We start from the raw sequence: 25,073 nt of genomic DNA, 5'->3' as shown, positions 1-25,073 counted from the left end.
GAAACTAGACCATTATTCTAACACACTCCTGGCTTATAGTGCCTAACTCAGGAAGCTACATTGAGATTGCTATTTGCAATATTCTTACTTGTGCCTTCAAGCATCCTGTTTGGCCTTGGCCATTTTTCTCTTTGAAAGCTTTCTTTCCTCCTGGAAATTAGCTGACGTACAAGTCAGAAAGACTTCTACACTTATGGCTCAGGGAAAGTAAATTCTAGATCATTACATTTTTTCTGCTTTTTGAGCGGATACCTGTTCCTAATTGGCCTGAAAACACTAGTGTGAACTATAAATGAAAATAATTCAGTCAGATGGACACATATTTTGACAAGAATATTTATTTATTATTAAAAAATACACAAAGGCAAAAAGGTTGCTTAGCTGCTGATTCTCCATAATACAGCAGGGCATTGTAAGAAAGGGGAATATATTTGCTGTATCTGGCAGTTTACATTTTTAAGGCATTTAGGCTTAAAAGTAGCAGGCAGGCCTAGGTGCCCTTACTTGAGTTTAAATACACTGAGGCACACTAGGCAGGTAAGGGATTTGAGACTATACAATAAAATTCTCATGCACTTGTGTCTTAGGATCGTATATCTGTCCCCCCACAGCTCCATCATTCTTTTTTATTTCCACATAAGTTTTGGAATTGTTCATAGAACAATGGTAATAATAGACTGTTCAATAGTTTGCTTATCACGAAAACCGATGGGACACAACAGAACTATCTCATAGACGGGTTCTGTAGACTCTTACCAAATTGAGGCTCCAGTAAGAAAAACACCGATTTATAAAGGCACAGCGGAGGCAGGTTTAATGCATTAAATATAACATGAATCATTCACAATAACACGTTTAGTTTTGCAGGGAACTTTTGTTAATACAACACAGTTGGTCACACAAAATACAAATGCTTCTGTTGATTTGTCTTGGCAACTCAGATACATCAACAGTGCTAACAGTTTAACAGCTTTGTTCTCATCTGACAGAAAATAATGGCAGTTCTGCAAGGCAAATGTTAAACCTGACCGTATGTATTTATTAATTCCACAGTGTTTTGACAGATTATAGGGGATGGAACTCAGAGGATGCTGACACGCTCGCTGAGGGCTTTCATCTCCGTTTCCTCAGTCTCGGGACTGTCGCCGGGACTTGCACTGGGGTTGACCAGGTGTGGGGGGTACTGCAGCCCCTGCTCGCCTGCGTACTGCTCCCACCGCAGGTCGTCGCTTTCGTGGGTGATGTAGCGTTCCCCGGTTTTGCACTCCAGCTCTCGTAAATCTAACCAGGTCTGATAATCCTGATGAAGAAATTCCAAAATATTACCACAGAGATGATTACAACTCATGCAAACACTGTTGTCAGTTCCCACAATTGATGAGTTATCCCTTTTCCTTTCACTCTAACCTTGTGTGTCTTTCCTCAGGCACCCTGAAGTGACAGCAGCAGCACCAAAACCATCCTATTTGCCCGAACTTTACAAACGCACACTGTTTATGTGACGTGCACCGAAGGGTGGGCAGTAGTAAGTGCTTGCAGTCAAACAATTAGGAATGTTGGTATTCCTTTGAGATTGAGACCGCAAATAACCCTTCAGTATTCCAGAACACCATTTTTCTAAACTTTTAGTTCAACCCTGGCGAGTTTTGCTCAGGGATTAGAGCATCTTCCCATGGACCAAATGGTTGAGCGTTTGCTTTCCTGTCAAGTGCACATACCTGGGTTGCAGGTTCAATCCCCGCCCCTGTTGGAACACGTGGGGGAGGCAACCAATCAATATGTCTCTCTTACATCAGACACATCAATGTTTCTCTCTCTCCCTCTCCCTCCCACTCTCTTAAAAGTCAATGGAAAAAATATCCTGGGGTGAGGATTAACAACAACAAAAAACTAAACTTAAATTCAATGTGAAAATAATAAATATTTAAGAGAAAACAAGTGTATACCCATGCATGTACATTTGTTATGCATTTGTTCTGTATTGGTCTAGGCTTTAAAGACACAGGTACAAACAAGTACAGTGCATGGCCATGTGAGGCCATTTACTTGAGCATTTATCAGAGTTGCACCTACAGGTGCTTCTGAAAGCTGGGCCTTGGGGTTTTGTTCTGACCCTTAGGTTTCTTGATTTTGGTTTGGTGGGTGCAAGTGTGTGTGTGTGATTTTCTTGATAGAGAGGCTTAGAAACACTAAACTTTATTAAGTCCTAAGCAGTTGTATTCATTTTGGCAACCAAATTGATATTAGAATTATACTTTAAAAAAATACGACAAAATATTTTTGCATACAATATCAAAATCTTACAAATACTTAGAAGCTCACCTGACTGAGGAAATATCCAATAACTGATTTTTACCTGTAGCCAAGGGTGACTCAAGGTCTTGTCCACACTATAGCGCTTTCTCATTTTTACTTGCAGCAAGTTATTGATAAGATCAATGGCTGAAAAAGAATGTTAGTTATTAGTGAAAAGAAATGACAAACCCGGAGCATATCATGATTCCTTTACAGTTTATTTCATGTCTGCTATTTCTCACAGTTAAGGCAGCACAGTGATAGCAGGCGCTAGAACCTGAAGAACATTCATCGTGAGAATTCTAAAACCTCGGTCTTCACTTTACTTTGGGTGCTGAAAAGTGAAATTGGAAACAATTGTGGAGGAAGGCGTATGAGTCTTTTGTGAATATGATTAAATTTCTCTTGGTTTAGTCTTTAACACATTTTTCTAAAGCAGAAGTTTTATTTAAATATGTTTCGTTTAAATACATCTTGCACTCGTGGCAGGATAAAACTAATATTCAAGAGAAGGCACTTACTAATTTTGTTGTAAAATGTGTTTAAATTTAGAATACACACAATGGGCTTCACAGTCTTGAATTAAATGACGGCCATCTGGATACCACACTTAAAAGGGAAAATATATAAAACATAACATGAGTCGGGACTCATGATAAACTTACAGCCTGAAAACCAGTGGCACACCGGGATTAGACCTGTGTCTCTGTTACAGACAAAAAAAGTGAATTAATTCCCCAACTTCCCCAATGACTAAGTCCTGAGCCCGTGGCTCTGGCTCTATTGTTTGGTCTGCACCAGCACACATGGACCGGAAATACAGACTGTCACAGGGGTGCTGAGGCCACCTGAGACCAAGATCGCTCACCCAATCCGAATGAACCAGGCTCCTTATCATTACAGGCAAAGACAAGTGATTCCTGCCGTCGTTTGGCAATCTAAATTTCTCTCTCTCTGATACGAACGTTCTAAATATTGGCCTGCACGAAAGACTGCAGAATATCTAACACCTAATTCTTTGGCTGAAGAAAGTAAATGCGATAGCCCACATTTAAAGGCTGCCTTGCCTCCACGCCCTGGCCAGGGCTAGGATCCCTTAGGAAACACAGCACTTAGTACAGTTTCCCATTCCACACGTGTTCTCACAGAGCTTTTGAAAGTACAGTTCTCTCAGCGAACGGTGTATTGGGCTTCGGCCTTAAAACATCCATTCACATGATTTACTCACTGGTGAGTAAAGTGCACCTTCCGCTCTGGCTGCTGTGAAGTCACAGCACCCCTGGAGGATGAGGGGCGCAGGGAGAGCTTATGTGTTACGGAGCGCACGCCGCAGCATTAAGCTTCCCCCGACACGCCAGGGAATAAATATATGTTATTAGTTCACTCATTCTGTTTTGAATTCAATAATTAGGAGGGCAGGAGTACAGTAGCTCAACAAAAGGTTGGTTTGTGCCCAAATGGGCCCCAACAGTGAACCACGCGGCCTAATGGGGAGGGAAGCACCGCCAGAGGAGAAACTAGAAGTGTCTGAAGGGAATGGAATATGTGAAGATTAAAAAATGGTTCTGCTGAATGAAGCGTAGTCAGCAGTCGGGACAGCCAGTACCCAGGTGACCTGAATACGCACAGCAAGAGGAAGACGAGGACCGCGCGGGAAGAAAAGCGTTCAGGACACAGGGAGAGAACCCAGGAAACACGTGTGTGTCTAAACATGTGTGTGGGTATTTGTGAATTTATAAACATACTTCTGGCTTGGCAGAAAATGGAGATAATTAACTATTAAATGTTGGTGCCTGTACTTAAATGTTGGGAACCTGGTGTTACTGAGAAAATAGGTACGTCATTCGTGTTTGAAGTTCCATGCTACTTGTCACTCTTTCTGAAACTCTTAAAACATCCTTTTTATTCATTGTCTCACACAATCCAGCATTAATGGTACCCTCCAAATGCCTCTCACTAAACAGATTTTTAAAATAAATTCTGAAGTGTTTTTGTTTTCCTAACAATGTTCTGTTTATTGGCCACATTCTTCATACGTATGTATCAAGCATTCGTTCACTAAACCTGCCTTAAGAAATTATTATTGGCAATTATTTAGGGAATAAACAAAAATATCTGGCCTCCTGAAAGGCTCCCAATCTAGTTGCAAAGGCTAAACATGCACACATGTGTGTGCGCGCGCGCACACACACACACACACACACACACACATAACAATATACACCATTTGAATCTCTGGCCTGTGTCAAGTATCCTGGCATCGCTCTCACTTAATCCACGATTTATTCAAAATTCCTCACAATGGCTCTAAGAATACCTCTGTTAGTTTCTTCAAAATGCAGTATGTCCAGTTCTGAACAGTAATCATATCTCATAGCTGCCACTGAGTGTTCTCTTGTGACACCTCCGTTCCCCCAGGTCTCCCTCCCAGCAGCGACCTCCATGGGAGATGTGTCCACACTAAGGGGGCGAACCCAGTTGCACAGGAGCAAAGTCTAGTAAAACGGGAGCAGCCATAGCAATCCCAGAGGGAGCTGTCCATCTACAAAGTCCAAATGGGTCTCAACCCCAGTTCCAAAACTCAAATTGAGACTCAGAATTCAGAGCGAAAGGGAATGTGGTAGGGCATGCCTTCAAAACTGTGGCAATGGAAGGGGGAGAGGGAGAGACCATGGGAAAGATATAAATCGGGCCATTCTGTGAACTTCTCTCAAAAACAACGCAAAGGAGAAAGTGAGGCCGCCTTGGGGAACTCGGAGGAAAGAAGAGGATGGCAGCAGGATGGAAAATCAGAGAAAAAGGCAGCCTATTGCATAGCACACAACAGGATGCTACTGCCCACGGGGAGGACAAGGACTGCAGAAACCCCAGGCTCCCTGAGAACAGGAACAACACAGGCAGTGCCTGGTCCTCCTCCTCTTTGTAGTAAATCTGATACCAACATTTACAGAGGCAGAGAGGGGTAGAATTATTTCCTGATTGTACCTGCCCAGTTATTCTGGGAGTTTGCTTTTCTAATGCTATTCTGAGAGTTCTGTTATTCATCCTTAAACTCAATCTCATCTTCCCATATTATTAGTAAATTGTTGTATATCTGAGTTCTCTCAACACCGTGGATAGCCATATTAAGCAATCAGATGTTTTTCCGTTTTCTTTTTTATTGAAAAATTTTAAAGGATTGTATGGCTCAGTTTTTCATTTTAAAAGAATTTATCCCTCATGAGCAGAGAGTTCTATGCTTTCTAAAATGGATCCACACTCATGTTTCCTCTAAATTAAAAAAAAAAAAAGAAAATCTGTTTTTTGAAGTCTAATGTTTCTTTTCTTGCTACAGCAAATTATTGCCTAACTAGAGGCCCAGTGAACAAATTTGTGCACCAGTGGGGTCCCTTGGCCTGGCGGGATCGGGCCGAAACCAGCTCTCTGATATCCTCCGAGAGGTCCTGGATTGCGAGAGGGCACAGGCCAGGCTGAGGTACTCCACTGGTGCATGATTGGGGCTGGGGAGGTACCACAGGAGGGTTCCAAGGCATGTCCAGCCCATCTCCCTCAGTCCCAATTGGCTGGACCCCAGCAGCAAGCTAACCTTTGTTGGAGCGTCTGCCCCCTGGTGGTCAGTGCATGTCATAGCAAGCAGTTGAGCGGCCTTCGTATATCATTAGTATATTACGCTTTGATTGGTTGAACTGATGACCTGACGACTGGACACTTAGCATATTAGGCTTTTATTATATAGGATACAGTTATTTTCCCCTAACTTCCTGTACATCAATTTCTGTCATCGTTCCATCAGTTGAAAGACTGAAATGTTAGGAAAGCGAAGAGAAAATTTTTATCAAACATTCCCTTTTACCAGAATGGGCCTTTTAGCAGATGTTGGGATAGCTTAAGTTCTGTGTAGCCTGTTTGCCAGGTGCACAAGAACATCTGAACAAAAACAAAATTAAGTGGTACGTGCAGGTGCTGAAGAGCTTTATGTTTTAATATGAAAAGAAATGTTCCATCAGAGTGTTAATTGTATGGATTCCATTTTCTTCTGGTATCAAAATACAGAATTATCTCTGAAATTGTGGAAACTATATTGCAGTCATTCTCTATTTCAAAGCAAATGCCATGTGTATGGACACAATAGATTCTGTGTATGTAGAAGACTCATTTGCATGTGCCATTGCATCCAAAGCTTGGAGAAAACCCTACAAAAAGAATGGAACTGGATATATTTGGAGACATAATTGGTCCCTCAGGTTACATCCCTCAGCCCCTCCACCATTCCCCATTGTTTACTATTTCAGTACGTGCCTATGTCCCCCTATTCTCCCCACTAGGTTTCAGCTCCTTTAAGGTCAGACAGATTGTGTATTCATTTTTGCACATAAGTCTCACAAATATTTAAAATAAAATACATCATTTAATGCATTAGCAAAGTGCTTGCTAAATAGCATTTGGGAGACGGACTACATTAATTAGGAATTTAAATAACAATTTTCTCAGCTCTAAGTTTTAATATCCACATTATGTGCATATGGTTTGTATATTTTGGCTAAAAATATTCCTGGATGGTAGGACATCACAACTCTACACAATATAACAGATCAGAGGATCAGTGACTTCTATCAGAAAATTAGAGCAATGCTGAGAATATCTGCAATACAGAGTGGGTTTATTTTACAAGGCTTATTTTACACAAGAGAAATTATTGGTGACCCTCTGGGGCTAACCTGTTTTATCCAGATACAGTACTTTTTACTTTTATTTTTTTCTATACTGTCTTCTGTCTAACGCAAATTATTCAGGTACAGATTTTCAAATAAGAACCCGGATCAGAACTATCACTCTAGAGATGGAGCATCGTCGGTCAGCACTGAGCTCCTCACCTTCTATTTTCCTTTTCCCTTTCCATTCGGCCTCGCAGTCGGTCAGTGCAGCCCTCAGTACTTCTCCCTTTGGTTTGCTTCACGCTGGTGGGTAAGTTGTGTGTTTATTTTAAAAATCATTTTGCAACCCTTCACATTCCAGCTTTCAACCCAGGAAGCTGTTGCCGGGCAACATGAACTGGGACGCTCCTCTCAGGGCTGGAGCCAGAGGCTGCCTGCAGCAACGAGGCCCCTGGAAGTCATCATCTCACCGGTGCCTGAGTCAATTACCGCAATCCGATGAAGTGCAAGACCTTTAGAGACTCAAGCCCCAGTCTTTCCTTTTCCAGTTCTTTCCTCAGTGCAAAGTCATTCTGTCAATGGTTACTCCTTCGCTTTACCTTCAATTTCATCGCCTCTCAAAGACCAGCAACACAATTTTAGAAATCCTGAACTGTTTAAACATACCATACAGCAGCCCCCAAACTGATGCCAATGGATTGAAAATTCAAAGTAAAAATCAACATATATTTATATTATTATAATGATGTTCAGGGTGGATTTTTCTTTCATTTTCACTGCACACTAATATCATCTAGAGAGGTCTTTGTTTTTACTGTGTGTTTTCTTTAATGCTGATACTCAAACCAACGTTCAAGGTGGTGGTAGTTTTCAGACATGCCCTGGTGTTGCTGGTCTGTACAGCTAAGGTGGGGAATGACGGCTGAGTATTGTTTCTCAGATTTGCCAGGCATCTGAGTAACCCAGGGATCTACACTGACGATTCTGATTGCTGGGTCTGGGGTGGGACCTGAGAGTCTGCAGTTTGTTGTCTCCCAGGCGGGGTCTTAGACCACACCCGGGTAGCGAGGGCGAGGGGTGTGAGAACACTGGAAGCAGTTAATAACTGGTTTAATAGGGCCTCTGACTCAATGGCTGTAAGTGCAGAGAAATGAATCTAACCATGGAGAGCGGTATCTGTGCTCTATGCCATCTGGTTCAGTATTTGGGAGGAAGACACAGAGGGTTTCAGGACAGCTTCCCCTCAGGAGATGCCAACAGGAAGAGCAAACAAGTCGCACTGTACAAATAAGTTCCAAAAGAGCTACAGTCTGAAGCTATGGGCCATCCTGGTAAGATAGCCATTTAACAGGGACAAATGGAACTCAGTCCTCTATTTAGGTCCCTCCTTCCCACCCACCGAAAAGGGTCTAAGTACAGAACTGAAAAACCCGGCTTATCAGCAATATGCCTGAGAAAGAATTCAGGGTTCTAAATCCACCGTAAACTCAACATGAATCTGTTTATTGTCCCCAAATCAAATGGCATTTTATGGCGTGCTAAAAGAAATGTGTTCTTTACAATGAGGAACATGGTGGCATCACTTTACTTTAGACTCACTGAACCTTGAATCAGAGCCATTTTGAGGTTTGGTTTAAAGAACATCAATGAAGAGGGAAGTGTCTGAAGTAGAGTGAAGAGGAGGTTGAAAGAAACACTGATTGCTCAGGACATGATGGCGGCTTCCAAACCTCTGAGATAAGCTTCTGGTTATAAAAAGGATTAGGCTTGCTCGACCAGGGGGTATAAACAGAGGTTCTCCTCATTGTGCTAGGGTCAAATTAAGAAGAAATAGGGCTCCTCATGAAATTGCATATTTTCCACCAATGGAGCAATTTCAGAATATTATGTATAAATCCTCAGTGGATTGATACTGTGAAGCAGTACAGGGGTTAGATAAGATTTTTAAGAGCCTATATTTTAAAATATTCTGTTGTCATTGTGGAAGAAAGCAAACTTACAAGACTACTTAAACTTTGTTATTCTTCTCCCCTAATATCTCTACATAAATTCAGATGCCATATTCAGAAGTGAAATTTTCATTTTATAATTGGGATTTATAGGAGACCTTTTAATTTTGGGGGCAAATAAACATTTTTGAGCACTTAGAATGCCAATGTTCTTGCTAAAATTTCCTTTGGTCATTTTCTCTCTATAAATTATCTGCTAGAGTAAATGCCATGAATTTAATTTTATCAGAATAAATAATTCCTTTCTTTGTGGGGACCTTTTCAGATATGAACTCATTTGAGTTTTTAAAAATTCACTCTACTAGTGGATATTAATTGAATCACTGTATGCCTTTGGCTCATAATTTCAAAGTTCCTTATTGAACAAAATGCATGTTTTTTTTAAAAAAAAATTAAACACAAGCAATCTCAGAATTTCAAGTAGAGATTGTCTAACATGTTAAACCCTCACGAAGGTTCTGACCCACATAATTCGCTTTGGTTTATCAATCTTGATTGACTGTCCTGGCACCAATCCGGCATTGGTCAGCAGTTCACTAGCTAGTCCCCTCGCATCTCCTCCAGGCTGCTACATCTGACAGCGGTGCTAATATGTTGACAAATATTCATTAATATTCAGCTGGCTTGCTGGATCTTCAAGCCTCATATACTGTTGCAAACACAGTTTAATTATTAAAATGACAATTGTCTTTCTTTTGTTCCTTATACCATTGGATTTCTGGGTCTCATCCATGCAAGGCTTATTTTCAATGAGGTTATTTTTTGTTTTGAACAAATGTAGTGAAAAGGGGACCTACAGCTGGTTGCTTTTCATGGCAAAGTGCTACTTCCAACTTAAGTGCTTCGTGTTCTGGAACACTGTTGAATTTTGAAAACATACCATGTGGTAATGGTGCTATGCTTTCATTTAGCTTTGCTTTGTGTTTGTACTGGCTGTATTTTTCATCTGAAATTTCTGAGGGAAAACACACTTGTGACCAATTTTATTTGAATTTACCACATTGAATGACAAAAATTGCTTTTAAAATAAAATTTGGATGCTTTGATAAATTTAGTGGTATATTATTAGAGCCATTCTGTGCCTTGAGATGCCATGTATTCTACACTGTACATAAGTGTCAACAGAGGACTGAGACCAACTAGAAGCAAAAGTTAGAGCTGTGCTCATGGGGGACAGGCAGAGGCAGAAATATTTCCATTGAGATTGTGGAAGCGGAAAGTGGAAAAAGTTTGCTTCACTGGTGCACCATCGCATTTTGGTGATTTTGACAAAGAATTAATGCAAGGACACCTCCACCCCCCCCTTTTTTTTCTATGTGGTATGTCAAGGTTTGTGTCTGATCTTAACTCTTGATAATACTACCTAGCCATGTGTCTCTGAAACTGAGCAGTAACATCACAGCAGGGGACCTGAGGGTAGGTGCTTCTTCAGACTTCACCTGTGCACACAGAAAATGATCTCTGACGGTGGGGGTCAGGGCTCATTGTGAGGCAATTTCCGCGGCTGCCTCTGTGTTGATTACTGCCTGCTCGCCTCCCTAATGGCATATAGAGGAACATCAAAACTCCAAAGGAAAAAACAGTAATTTCTCTGGAGATTTTCGTGGTCTATTACCATCAGTCCTTAAATTTACCACGTGTCGCTAATTGAACACATCCATTCCATTCGATGATGGAAATGTACTTTTATTCCAACGAATGCTCTCCCTTCGCTGCAGGTTTGTCATTGTTCTTCTGGTAAGATGAATTGCAAATTATATTTCACATTACCAGCTATACAAGCACATCCCTCGTCATCTGTGTCTTCTCTCTTCCTCTAAGAATAAACTCTTGGGGAAACAAGGGCTGTATAATAGTCATATATAAAAAATTAAGATGTGTATTATGATCTTGAGCAACTGATGGAATGCAGGAGAAGAGAATTCATTTGACTTTCCCACTTGAACGTTCTCCTTTGTGTGGGCACAGATGGGTTGCAGGGGTGGGGAACATCCGTCCCGTGGGACATATGAGGCCACAAAATCATTTGGTCTGGCCCTGACAAGGCATTAGGAGTTAATTAAATGTTTGACCAAATATAGCAGGCTAATTTTTAAGTTAATAATTTTGTATGGCCCATGAATGATGTTACAAATATCCAAATGGCTCTTGGCAGAAAAAAGGTTCCCCACCCCTGGTAGAATTGCATCTTCTTCATCTGCTCAGGCCTGATGCAAGGACTGGTGTTACAGAAAAGGAAATGTAACCCTCTAGCTCTTCAGCAAATAATATTCACATATAGTCTGTTTATTTAAAAATTTAGACACATTTTAGACCAGGCATGAAATAATTAAAGTTATACAAAAGGTTGTACTCCACTTATTCCTGGACCCTTTTTTCTCTCCATGAACTTTTGTTCATTTTTATTATTTTTTTAACATGTCATATACACCTGGTAAAAGATCTAAATCAATCAGTAAGAAGAGTTCAAAATGAAGATAAAAACCTCTCATCTCATTATTAGACCTGCTCTTCAGAGATGACTTTTTAACTATTTAAAAATGTTCTTCTGATTATCTCAATACCTTTCAATAATAAACACGGTATCTTTTATGCTCGATTCAATAACTTTCAACCAGTGCTGCTCTTGCTCCATGGATCAATGCCAGTCTGCGCTCTGTTAATTGGTTTGTGATTAGATAAGCATGGAAAGTGAAACTAAGTCTTTGGAAACTTTTTATAGCATTTTGACATTGCTATCACATTTACATTATAATATACTGACATTAGACAGGTTGAGCAATGTAGGCTTACTATGTGAGTATGCAAAACAGAGTTCATTCTTGCATTATTATTTATTAATTATTGTATTATCTTCAATACAAACAACTGTAAACCTATTTTTGTTGAGAAACTTTATAGTTTATCTAAATTTGAATATTAGGAACTTAATTTAAATTTTTTTTAGAACACTGCCAGCTGTGAGGTCTTTCAGGGGTTCCAGAATTTAACTATAATTCTTTCCTCATGAGCCAGGGCTCTGAGCAGTGGTTTTCAAAGTGTGGCCCACGGACTTCTTACAGTCTCAGCACAGGATGGCATTTTATGGGGGTGGGGCCTGGTCATCTCTGCTTTTAGCTAGCTCCTCCGCCAAAGTTTAAAATGGCCTGCGATAGACCTAGAGCCAGACCATGACAGGTTGTTTAAAATGAGCCATAATCAAGGAGATTCTTGGCAAGTTATGAGGAACCCCCTGCCTTGCAAGCATTCCATGTTCTGTTAGCTAGTTTTTTTATTTCCCACTTCTAAGCTTTACACCCCTAGTAACTACTTCTAAATCATAGACTGAGTCTTGCTTGCAATTTTCTGATTTTTTTTTCCAACGTCGAACCAGGATTCACCCTTATGATGTACTACTACATGCAACAAACATAAGGGCTAACCTGGCCTTTCTCTTGTTGTTGTGGAGTTCCTAAAAATGCAAGGAAAGGAAGGGCGTATTGGGCCACGATCAAGGAAGGTGCAATTTCCTTAGTTTCCTCCGATTATCTAAAAAATGTTTAAGTGATAATGGGCTTCCCTTTTCGTAAGATAAAGTACATTTGCCTGATTAAGTAAATATTTTAAAATAGGTGAACAAGTCCTTTCAAGGAACTGAGGAAGGTCACAGGATGGATATGCTGAGGGCTAAGCTTCATATGAGAGAGAGCTGGAGACGAGACCAAGGCCATGGTTAATTATTGATGGGGAGTAATGGATAAACTCGATGATGCCAAATGACCATCCAGTCACAACGATGAAATGAAACAAGATGGAACACACAACACTGCCTGAGAATGAACTGAAAGGTCCCTGCACTCCCGCTCCATGATGACCTAGTCTCCTCTTGTGCTTTTATTTGTAATCATCTGACTCATTCCGGAGTGTTTTCTTGTATACATACATTCTTCTTTATTTGTATAGCTAAACATAATGTAAGTATCTAGTTTTATATATATAACTACATATATAACTGTAATTAAATATGTGTTTAGTTACATACAAGGTGTCCCCCAAAATGTATACTCTTTGGGTAAGTATTAATTCCAATGGGTTAAATCTGAAAAGAAAGAATCCTATATAATAAAAGCCCAGTGACTGAACGGCAGAACAACTAGAACAACTGATCAACCAGTTGCATGATGTACACTGACCACCAGGGAGCAGGCGCTCAATGCAGGAGCTGCTCCCTGGTGGTCAGTGCACTCCCACAGTGGGAGTGATGCTCGGTTGACCAGGATGAGCAGCTGCTCCCGCTGCAAACCCCAGGCCAAGGGGCAGGAACCCGGGCTGCTATCGTCGTCTCCTTGCCCCAGGTCCTCCTCCTCACTCCATGCCGCCGCCTCCGGATGCCTGCAGGCCGTGCAGTGCCACTGCCAGGCTCGCAGAGCTGGGAGGCAGGTTCATGACCACCGCGGGACTGAGGCCACTCCACCACCTCTCAGTGCTATTATTTCTGGGCTCAGTCCTAACCGAGTCTCCTGGAGAGGCCACTGCTCCAGCTCCACTGAAGATGCTGGACCAGGGAGCAGTCGTTCAGAGGCAGGTCCACAGCTGCTCAGCTGACTGGGATGAGCAGTGCTCCCACAGTGGGTGAATCCCCACAGGCCATGCCCCCCACCAGTGCACGAATCCCATGCACCGGGTCTCTAGTATTATCATATCAAAAATAATTAACATGTTTAAAATATTCCCTATAGGTTCCTAAATATCAAGCCCTAAGAAATAAGCAAGCTTTGGTGTGTGACAATATATGATGTAAGGAATGAAGACAATTGATTTGAAGGTCAAGCCTTACCACTGTGTGACCTGAGGCAAGTCACTTAGCCTTTCTGGTTTCTACTTCAGACTAAAACATGTTACTTACTAGAGGATCGTTATGAAAAATGGCACAATGACGGCTCAAGCACTCCAATATATAGTATTACCTTATATCAAGTCCATGTCTATACTAAAAGAAAAATGCAGGATAAAGTTTTCATTTTGACACATCTGTGTATGCTACAAAGACCTTATAAATTTCTTCTATTTTGCCTTTTCATGCCAAGAAAAAAATACAATTAAAGAAATGTCTGAAGAACTCTTGGGAATCATCAGTATGCATGTGTTTTCTAAAATTATACAATCAATTCTTGGTTTTCCGCCAGGGCAATTCTTAACTTAGCTGTTCTCTTCCTCAATCTAAATCCTTGGCTCACCCCACACCTGCCTTCAGAGATGCCTTTCACATCCTTTTCTCATTCGGTCTTTATTACCACCTCATGATGTGGGCAGAAATCATTACCCTGTTCTACAGATGAGGAACTGAAGCTCAAGAAAGGTCAGTGATGGCTAATTAGAATAGCACATAGGACTATATCTCAAACTGTGTGGCCATCGATCGTTACCTTTGACTGAGGGGCCTACATTTTTATTTCCATGTATCCGGATTCTTACTGGTTTTGGTGTGGTTTAAAGTATCCTGAGATTAAAAATTACTAATATCAGCTGTGACCACCCTTTGTCAGACACCAGTTTGCTTGTGTATTTATCAGATCCCTCATGCTTAAAATTACTTGGTACCAGCTGCCCTGTTCTAACTTCTAATCAGGAAATTATTTGTTCTCAACAAGGTAGTGAGATAGAATCTGGGCCTGTAACTACCTCACCGGGTATTATGATACAATTTACTAACTTTTCTTTATGTTCAAATATTAGTTCTGTTCATACATGAGCAGTTAGGTCTCATTTGCCATTCAGAAACTCGATCAGCAAGCAGCACAACTCCTGTGCCTCAAAGGCAAGAATGAATTACAGGAAGATGCCGAGGAGAGGCCAGTTAATGCCCAAACTGACACCTGAGTTTTGGAAAAGTGAGGGTTACCTAAGCTGGTCTTCACATTACTTTGTCTGAGTAACAGGAAATCTGTAGTGCTTAGGCCTATCTATAGGTGAGCAAATGTGTACTTCCTGGTCAAATATAAATGCCTTGAATTCTATGATGTAATCCCCTCTTCCTGAAATGCTGCCTATATTCCTTTTCATTCTTTAGTGACTGGTCTAAGTTCCATCTCGGAATATGCAATTCTTCTAACTACACAGTTGTTGGGGAGCACATGAGACTTGGTTGGAAAGTTGTAAAGAGGACATTCTGAGAAAAGGGAAGTGTGTGGAAGGCCACCTGCCCTGTTTTTTGGAAATCTAACTTAGGGGAGACTTAGGGGAGTCGAAGGCAGCGCCCCTGATTATTCCTTGACCTTTCCAAACAAGCCTGTGCAGGAACACACCCCTGGGTGTTTACTGGAAGCCTTATGCTTACTCCCTCGATGCCCTTGCCTAGAGGACAATGTAAACACATGTGTCCTCCCAAGATTACTCACCCTACTGATTGTATCTAAAGATAAAAATTCCAATAAAGGCCTAAGGAGGCAGGCAATAGGGGCGGGCCTGGCCACTAGAGCAGGGGCCCCTTAGTCCTTTCTTTCACAGTCAAACTGTGTCTGAGTAATCTGTTCATCCTTCCTTCAGGGGCTGCTGGTCAGTCCCCACACACAGTGATTCTTCTCCCTCTGACCTTGGAGACCCTGATTTTATACCTCGCTAACAATTCAAGGAAATAAATTATCATTTTCCCAAATTTATGTAACTCATCTCTCCAACAAGTTTTCAAGTTCTTTAAAGACATTTTACGTGTTGTCCTTTACTTTTGCGTTACTTATGATGTATGAACATCGTGGTTTCCCAAGAAGAGTGTCTAGAGCTATTGATATCTATGTCTCTGGTCTCTATTATCAATGGTAATTAAACCTTCATAATATACAGCTATTCATTTCTGGCTGATATCTGCACACAAAGCCAGCACATTTCCATGATAAGAGAGGGCACCATTTGTTCCACTACAAAAAATGTACTCCAAGCTGGAGGGGGCAGGGGGCAAACTGTGGGCACGCTGCAGAAACCTGGGCGCTGCCCCACCCTGCGTGGCGGCCAGTGGGCCCCGAGCACACAGGACTGAGATCCCAGACTCTCAGAGACCTTGGACATGGGAAAACAGAGGCCCACGGAGGGAAGGGCCGGAGCCCCGCAGCAAGTCACACCAAGGCCAGGACTCGAAGTGCCGGCTCCAGGAGGCCTGCGGGGGACAGGGCGCGCGTCCACATCAGACCTGGACCTGACCCCGTGCTCCCCGCACCCCAAGGGCTGTAGGCGAAGGGTGTAGTTCCAGGTACATGGGTGTGTCCCAGCTCCGCATTGCTCGGGGTGAATGAACCCAGGAACCTGCCTGGTGCTCCAGCCCCTGGACAACTGATCGCCCCCCACCCTGCGCCTTCTTGCGGCTTCCGGTGACCTATGCCCAGCCAGTGGGCCTTCCCTGACATGTCTCTGCCCTCCAGGCTTGGCATTTTACAAAGGCGGTACCCCCGGCCTAGAACACCTGTGCCCACCTGTGCCAGCATCCTTCAGGGCTCGGATGTTCTGGGGCAGGGTCAGTTCTAGGATCCAGGTCTCTCCTTACAGCCTTGTCTCCGGGACACCCTTTCCTCTGGCCTGAATGACAGAGACCTGGTCTGGACCACCCTGTGTCCAGAGCCCAGCGCAGGGCATGGAGCAGACCCCAGGCAAGGCTGACCAGCGGGCAGGCATCCTGTCTGTGCCCTCCACAGTGTGCCAGCCTCCTGAACCCTGACAGAGATGAGTCTGTGCCACAGGCACCACTGAGAGGTCCACAACACCCAGAATGTGAAGGTCGGTTTATGGCCACAAACACCAAAGCCATAAACCACCTTGGGAAGGGCCCAGCTCCCTGGAGAAGGCAGGTGGTCAGGGTCCCTCTGTAACCTGTCTGCTCCTCTAAGACGGTAAGGCTGCGGGGTGGGCCTGGGGAGCAAAGAGGGAGGAGGCCAGGGAGAAACCACTGTCCTCTTCACAGGAGCTACCCTGTTCTTCAGAGGCCACGGTGTGTGTGTGTGTGTGTGTGTGTGTGTGTGTGTGTGTGTGTGTGTTCGTGGCTGGGAGTGGAGACTTTTCCGTTAGACAGACATTGCCTCTGTCATGCCCTCACTGTATGACCCCAGACAAGGTACATCTCCCTGTATGTCACTTTGCCCATCTCTATAATGGGAGGCTCAGACATGATGTTTGAAAAGGTCCTAGCACAGCTTGGGGAACATGGTAGCACCCCCATAAATAGCAGTTTTCTGTAATTATGCTGTCATGAGCAAGCAGCACTGTGTCACCCAGGGATGCTGGAATGTACACACACTGGGCATCAATGGCTAATGTCATCTCTTCTTCGGGCAGGGTTAGGACAGAGAGGAAGCTCTAGGTAATGGGAGATCCTAGGCCTAAACTCAGAGGCCCAGGTTCTCACTCCAGCTCTGCTTCTGACTCCCCATGTGGTCTTAGCGACCTGCACCCGTATTTTGAGTCCTGGTTTCCTCATGTGTAACTGGAGAGGGGTTACATTCCATGAACCCAAGGGTTCCAGCTCTGACATGTTCATGTTCATGAGTTGTGAAGGGGCCCCTGTCCCTTGCTGGCCCACTGCTGAGAAGTGCCACCTGGGATAGAAAAAAAAAAGTATTCCACTATTTCAAGATAAAAAAGATTAAATGTGAAGGTATTTTTCTAATGTTCTACTCCTGCATAACAGGAAAATGCTTGGCCTCAGAGATATTCCTGATTTGCACTGTAGTAAAAACATCAAGTATTTTACTGGATTTCTGGTTTGAAGTTATCAAATATAATAGTAACCATGTTTAGAGGTCACAAGGTTACGTGATAATTCCCTCTTTTCTGCTTTCTGAAAAATAACCCCTTCACTTTTGCCCGTTGAATTATCCTAAATATTTCCATACACCATGACCAAGTAGGATTTATCTGAAGGGCACAGATTCCTTTAAGATCTATCCATCTAACTATGATTTACAACTAATTAAGGATGTTAAAAAAGTTGTTGCTAATAGTAATTCAAAGCCCTGATGATAGATAGCTCTTGGCCTTTAATACTAACAGCAATCTGAGAAGGTGGGAATAGAAGGATCATACCTCAACATAATAAAAGCCATATATGACAGGCCCACAGCCAACATCATACTCAATGGACAAAAACTGAAAAATTTAAGCGAACTTAGAACTAGGTGTTGCCTGAAAACTAAAAGAGAAGCAGGATCAGCGGTGTGAAATGTACGCAGACTGCCTGCTTAGGGATTCTGGCTCTCCCACTTCCCAGCTGTGTGATTTTGGCCTATGGTGACACTTCTTTTGCCTCAGTGTTCTCACTTAAAATATGGGTCTGATAGTCAAACCTATATTACAAGGTTTCTGTGAGAATTAAAACTCCAAAGCACATTCACTGAGGAACCTTTTTCTGAAGCATTTTCTCTGCCCTCACAACCCCCACCACTTCTTTTAAAACTGTATCCTTCCTTTAAGAAAGGAACATTAATCTACACTAATAAAAGACAAACATGCAAATTGACCGCACCTTCGCTATGCCTTAAGCCACGCCCACTGGCCAATCAGAGCAACTATATGCAAATTAACCCAACCAAGATGGCGGCCGGCAGCCACGGAGCTGGAGTAAGCAGGAGGCTTGGTTGCCCCAATGATGGAGAAAGCCAAGCTTCCCGCCTGCCACCGGCTCTGAGCTCCACTCAAAGCAACAAAATTTCAATTATAGAAGGTAAAGAAATCCCAGAAAAAAAAAAGAAAGAAAGAAAAAAAGGAGAGGCTGGGAACTTCCATCGCTGGCAGGCTTGGCCAGCCTGAAAACGGCCCTCAGCCCCTCACTCAGACTGGCCAGGCACCCTAGTGGGGACCCCCAACCCTAAAGGGGGTGTGGCCAGCCTGAAAACAGCCATCAGCCCCTCATCCAGGCTGGCCAAACTTCCATGGGGTGAGGGTCCCCACTGGGGGGGCTTGACCAGCCTGCAAACAGCCATCAGGCCCTCACGCAGGCTGGCCAGGCACCCCAGTGGGGACCCCCACCATGAAGGGGATGTGACCAGCCTGCAAAAACCCATCTGCCCCTCACCTAGGCTGGCCAGGCACCCTAGCGGGCCCCCCACCCTGATCCGGGACACCCTTCAGGGCAAACCAGCCGGACCCCACTCATGCACCAGGCCTCTATCCTATATAATAAAAGGGTAATATGCAAACTGACCCTAACAGCAGAATGACTGGGAATGACTGGTCACTATGACACACACTGACCACCAGGGGGCAGACACTCAATGCAGGAGCTGCCCCCGGGTGGTCAGTGAGCTCCCACAGGGGGAGCTCTGCTCAGCCAAAGGCAGGCTGACGGCTGCCAGCACAGCGGTGATGGTGGGAGCCTCTCCCGCCTCCTCAGCAGCACTAAGGATGTCCGACTGCAGCTTAGGCCTGCTCCCTGCTGGCAAGTGGACATCCCCCGAGGGCTCCCAGGCTGCCAGAGGTATGTCTGATTGCCAGCTTAGGCCAAATCCGCCAGGGAGCGGGCCTAAGCCAGCAGGTGGTCATCCCCCGAGGGGTCCCAGACTGCGAGAGGGCACAGGCCAGGCTGAAGGATGTCCCCCCTCCCCCCGAGTGCACAAATTTTTGTGCACCGAGCCTCTAGTAAAGAATAATTTAGATTTAAATAATGCAACACTGCCAAGGTAATCTATCAAAAATGTATCAAAGATACATATAAGAAATTATATATAAAGATTATCTAATACTGAAAAAAATAGAAACAACCTAAATACTAAGTATACCAAGGAAACGGCTAAATAACATACATGCTCTAATGTCATACAATGGAAGTCAGTACAAAGAACTTGGTATACAACTGTAAGTAATATAATCATTAAAATATCAGGCTCATAACGTTCTTGTGTCCATAATGTATTAAAAGTGCTTAATACAGAAACAGGTATATGAAGATTACTCTTAGTAAAGATTAGGTATTACTAATACAACAATGTATAAATATTTATATATTCTAAGAAAATATACCAAAACATTACCAATTTCTCTTTGTTACATTTACCTCTTAATGTGCATTTATAACACATGCACATTTCATCAGAAGATATTTCTGGTTGCCATTTCCTTCACTTCGCAATCCACCCCAATCAATGTGTCCCCTTACTCCAATGGGCAAGTCACAGTGAGCATTTAGAAATGTAATAATTAACAACTGAAATAACAAGGTTTAAGCACTATTATTTTTGAATGAAGAATATTACCTTCATGGGAGATTTCCTTCCAGGGGTTCGGTGGGTACATGAAAGCTGCATTCTGGATTTGGTCATGTATGTCTTCATCTTCATTGAATGGGAAGGTGCCGCTTAGGCTGACGTAGATGATCACCCCAACAGACCACATGTCCAGGGAACGATTGTAGCCCTTGTTCCTTAGGACCTCGGGAGCCAGGTAAGCAGGGGTACCCACCACCGACCTCCGGAAAGACTTCTCTCCGATGATGCGGGCAAAACCAAAATCACAGAGTTTCACCTGTTGATAATAATGGTTTGCAGAAATGGGGAGGTCATAAATCGTGTGTATGTGTCTTAGCCCAGGTCTACCAAAGAGTAGGCTGTATGGAGTTCTCAAGGTAGAAGTAATAGCTGTTTTCCATTTTATGTACTTGAAGAGAGGAGTTTATGTATTGATATATTGAGTGGTTGATATATGTTTTCATTCATAAAAATACCATCTAAACATTTTCTTCCTCCTCCACCCTCTAATCCAAGAGATACATGTGAAAATATGTATACTCAGTAGTGGGTAACATCGTTTTAAAAGGCAGTTCAGCACCATGCAAATCAGGGAAGTGATGGACTTAGCTGAAAGGTTCCTTATAAATAAAAGTTGAAGGATAAGGACAGAACACATCATGTCACCCATATGATCCTCATAATTAGCTCTTCACGGGCACCCAGGCAAGACCTGTAGGTGTCCAGGAGGCAAGGCGGGACCGCCACCTTGGGCAGGTCGCTTCAGATACAAGACTCCCTCGGGAGAGGGAGAGGGCCAGTTGTTTGCCGTCCTCCGAGTTGAGCAAAGGAAGAAACGTTTGCACTTGTCCCTGAGAACAATACTGAACTCTACGTCCTGCGCGGCATTAGAGAGCTGGGGGCACCCCTGGGCCTCTGCAGTGTCCTCACTCTCAGGTGGTGCTGTGAGCGCTGGCCTGGGGCTGCACACAACAGAAGCTCAGAGCTGAGTGAGAAGGCGTGGTGTGTGCTCCCAGGCAGGCTGACTGAGAAGCCAGAGTGAAAAGCCGCCGTCCCCACAGGAGGGTCACAAATGGATGGAAATGAACATGTAAAATTAGGAACAAATAAAGGTTTTGAGGAAAAAGATGACAGAATGCCCCAGAGAGCAGCTGACTTTCTGCTGAGAGAGGCTTTCATACTTGCCTGAGGGAAAGGGTCGGCTGATGCAAGCAACACATTTTCTGGCTTGAGATCACAGTGAACGATATTTTTAAAGTGAAGATGCCGCAAAGCCACGAGTATCTATAAAGAGGAAAATCATCGAAATAATTTTACTTTGGCCTATTAGTTTATTTTAGAATGGCTTCTACTAGGATATAAACTTAAAATGCCAACAGAGAGCTCACAAGGACCAGTTAGACTTCTTAATGCTCAAGACACCGAAATAAGCGAGATTAACATAGCAGGTTTCTAAGGAAAAACTTTCATGGAAAAAGAAGCATTTTATGGCATTCATATAGCAATCAAGACAGGTGTAGATAAAAGAATTCAATATCTAACAGAAATGACCAATATTGATTTTTTTCAAAGAACCAGGGCTCAGCCACTGTGTATTTCATAATTTCATGAGTCCTATAGTTTTAATACATGGGCCTGCATACACAGTACTCAGTGTACTGGGCTCTGGACACCATAGACATAAATTTAATAATACAATAAGCCACTGCAACCTTTTGCGTATAGTTGAGACTTTGGAGGTAGGGGCCAAACAATAAGGTTAGAAAGCTGCAGTTAAAGTGATAACATTTGATATTAAATATTATCTTTGTTTCTGTCTCTAATTAATTTCTTACCTGAGTAATTAAAAACTTCGTTATGTGTTCTGGCAACCTGCCCTTTTCACTTGACAAGATCATCTCCAGCATGTCTCCATGGAGTTTTTCCATAACAACAAACACTCTTTCAGGCGTCTCAAACATACACTCCAAATTTACAACGCCAGGGTGATGAAGGTTCTATTAAAGATAAATAAAGCACTTGAAGAAAATGAATTTTTTTGATACTGGTTGGCAAGCTCACAGATTATACAAAACTGCTGGAGCAACAAGCTATGGAGAAACCCACGGTTAAGATTTTTAACACCTTTAAATTCCACATGTGTTACCTTATATTTTTGAAATTTTAACGTCTCCAAAAAAATACATCTTAACTTTCTATGCACAGTGAAATTATTTTTTCTATGCTAAAAACCTAAGTTCCAGCACAGTGAATTGCTAATTAAGTTTTAATTAGAATACCATATTGAGAAATCTGTAACTTCTTAGGAACCTCTCCAATATTAAGCATACTGTCTTCAATATGCATGCAAGGCCACCTCACACACTTGGTAGAAATTTAATGTAGAAAAGATGAAATTGGTACATCTGATTGCACTGATGAAACACATTAGTCAAAACCCTTTGTAACTGCTCTGCTAGCGGAGGCTGTGGTAGCTTACTATGGAAGCTCTGATCATAACAAAAACAGCAAATAAATAAATGAATAAATGAATAAATGAATAATTCCTGCACCCCTGCTTTGTCCAGAATACTGTGCTAGGTGGTAGTCCTGCATTGTTCTCAAGAACCTAATAAATATTTCCACAATAAAGTAATGGCTGGTAATGATAGCCTGCATTTGGCTTGACATGTTAATTGTCACACATGTCAGGCAAAATTACTTGTAACTTTTGACGGGCATCTGCAGTGATGCTTAAGTCTTAATGTCTGTCTGGGGTTATCAACAAAAGCCTTTGATCAGATGACCTTTATTCTTTTTTATCTACATACAATAACTAAAAATCCTGCTATTTAAAACATGATTATATGTTCCACTTGTATTTCAATGAGAAACAGGAAAAAAACGTTAACGAATCTACCTAAAGAATAATAGAAAACAAAAAAAAAACCAGGAACAAACTTAAATGTGCTAACAGCTGAACAGAGAAAAACATTAATGAATGCTTTATTTTAGGGAAAAAACACTCAGTGAGTGAGAGAATTGTATGTAAAATGAAGTTTGCACAAACTACTTGAAACCTGAAATGGCTCACCATTCAGAACTCACAGATGAATGCTGAGTGGGGGGCAGCAGAAGGGGCTGGGGGTGGATCTGCATTGTAGTCGTCCTTCGTGCTGCCCACCAGCAAGGAGAGCCTGGCACTGCCTGGCTATGGAGCCCCACTATGGTTGGCAGAAGCTCCCACGATGGTGACCTGTCTCACAGGGTGTCCTCCCACGACCTGGCAATTTTGATCTCTGCCTCAGATATCTGAGGAGTCTCTTTGATTCTGATGCCTTGGTGACCATCATGCAGCATAATGTGGTCATAGAACATCAAGTTTCTGCATGTGGTCTAAGAGATGCCTGTACAGCTACCCAATGGCCTTTCACCTCAGAGGGCTGAAGTTATTGTTCTTGAAACCGTTAACTGGTCAAATATGGCTACTTCAGATACTCGGCCTCCAAGTCACTCTCTCCTGGTCATGTGGAGAGTGGGTGGAATGAACAAAACTCACACTCTCACTTCTCAGCTCAGCCTGCTGCTTCTGCTGACTTTGTTTTAGGCTATGAAGGTTGAGGGAGAGGAGAGAGTCAGTAGATGAGCTGGAAGCTCTCCTACCTATATACAATGTCAACCCTCCTGTTCCTCTACCTGTATTCCTCTAAGTATCTGAATTCTCGGAGGTACTAAAGTCCTTCACCCAAATACGCCTTTTCGCTACTCCTACAACATGACTTAAGGAGCATCCCCTATTCAGAAAATTGGACTTGAATTGTTTATCTAATTGGTGTATTTACAGAATGTTCTAGCACAGAAGTATGGAACAGGTTAAGATTGTTCCCTGTCAACTATGTTGGGCCATGTTCACTGTAAATCTGAAGGACTCTACAAATATCCTCTAAGAGCATCTTCATGAAAAGGATTAGGGGAAAATTTTGTTATTTCTTGATAAAGAATTTTAAATCCACTTAGGTATATAAATAAAAATATATATTCAATGAAAGCACTGAACTAAAGGCCATGTATACACAAATAGTAAAATAAAACATTTTAGAAAAGTTTAAAATCATTCATTTGTTGTACTTGGCCCTTAATCTCTAATAAAAACCTTATGCTTTACAAGTTTGCTAATGAATACATTGAGTGGTAGCTGAAAAATCATTCTAATAGCACAACTTTATTTTTTCTGCATATTTTTAAACTTAATTATGTATGGTTGAGACAAGGCCATCATAAAGCTTACTCATGAGCTGCAATTTTTACATTGAACTAAATGACCAATCTTGTTTTTACATTTGACAATAATAAAAAAAAACAGAATATAAGGAATCATACTGTATTTATCCAAATTCTCTATACCATACTTCTTTAGTCTAAAGAAGATAATATTTGAAGACTAGAAATAGAAAAAAATGTAAGATATTATTTTCTGTTACCATGCATAATTCATATTACCTTATTAATACCTTAAGAACAACTCTAAGATAAGCTTCAATCACATGGGTCCATGTGACTTGTTTACACTTTAAATTTTCTATTTAAAATATAAAATATGTAAACTCTTCTATATAAAATAGCCATTCAACCTTTTCCTTCTAATGTTCAAAGTAACTGAATTAATTTAAAAATGGCTTGATAACTGCAACGTCATCTATAGCATACTAATGTTTAGAAAGAATTTTTGCTAACTTCTCAGTCCTACCTCAGGAATCCAGATAATAAATTCCATGGCAGAGTAAGTACTACAAGACTTTCTGGCCATCTGTTTGTTGCATTTAAGTAATCTAATTTTCAGGAAATGAAACATTTGGTCAAGTACAGGAAAGAAGAGTGTCCATTCACACATAACAGATTGATGACATATCCATGGGGTGAATAGAAGCTGTTTT

General features: G+C 42.1%; 1 protein-coding gene across 1 annotated transcript in view; it reads right to left on the bottom strand.

Annotated features, from left to right (window-relative positions):
- Positions 1 to 322: 322 nt before the first annotated feature.
- The window catches only part of PRKD1 (protein kinase D1), a 292,961-nt gene continuing 268,210 nt past the window's right edge, over positions 323 to 25,073 (bottom strand). The window contains 5 exon segments of the mRNA XM_023751551.1: positions 323 to 1,300; positions 2,357 to 2,442; positions 20,170 to 20,437; positions 21,346 to 21,444; positions 21,996 to 22,157. Of these exon segments, the coding sequence (XP_023607319.1) occupies positions 1,082 to 1,300; positions 2,357 to 2,442; positions 20,170 to 20,437; positions 21,346 to 21,444; positions 21,996 to 22,157 (834 nt within the window). The 3' untranslated portion in view covers positions 323 to 1,081.

This window comes from Myotis lucifugus, unplaced genomic scaffold (genome assembly GCF_000147115.1).
Source record: "Myotis lucifugus unplaced genomic scaffold, Myoluc2.0 scaffold_22, whole genome shotgun sequence".
NCBI classification, from domain to species: Eukaryota; Metazoa; Chordata; class Mammalia; order Chiroptera; family Vespertilionidae; genus Myotis; species Myotis lucifugus.
This window is presented reverse-complemented; position numbering and strand designations above follow the sequence as displayed.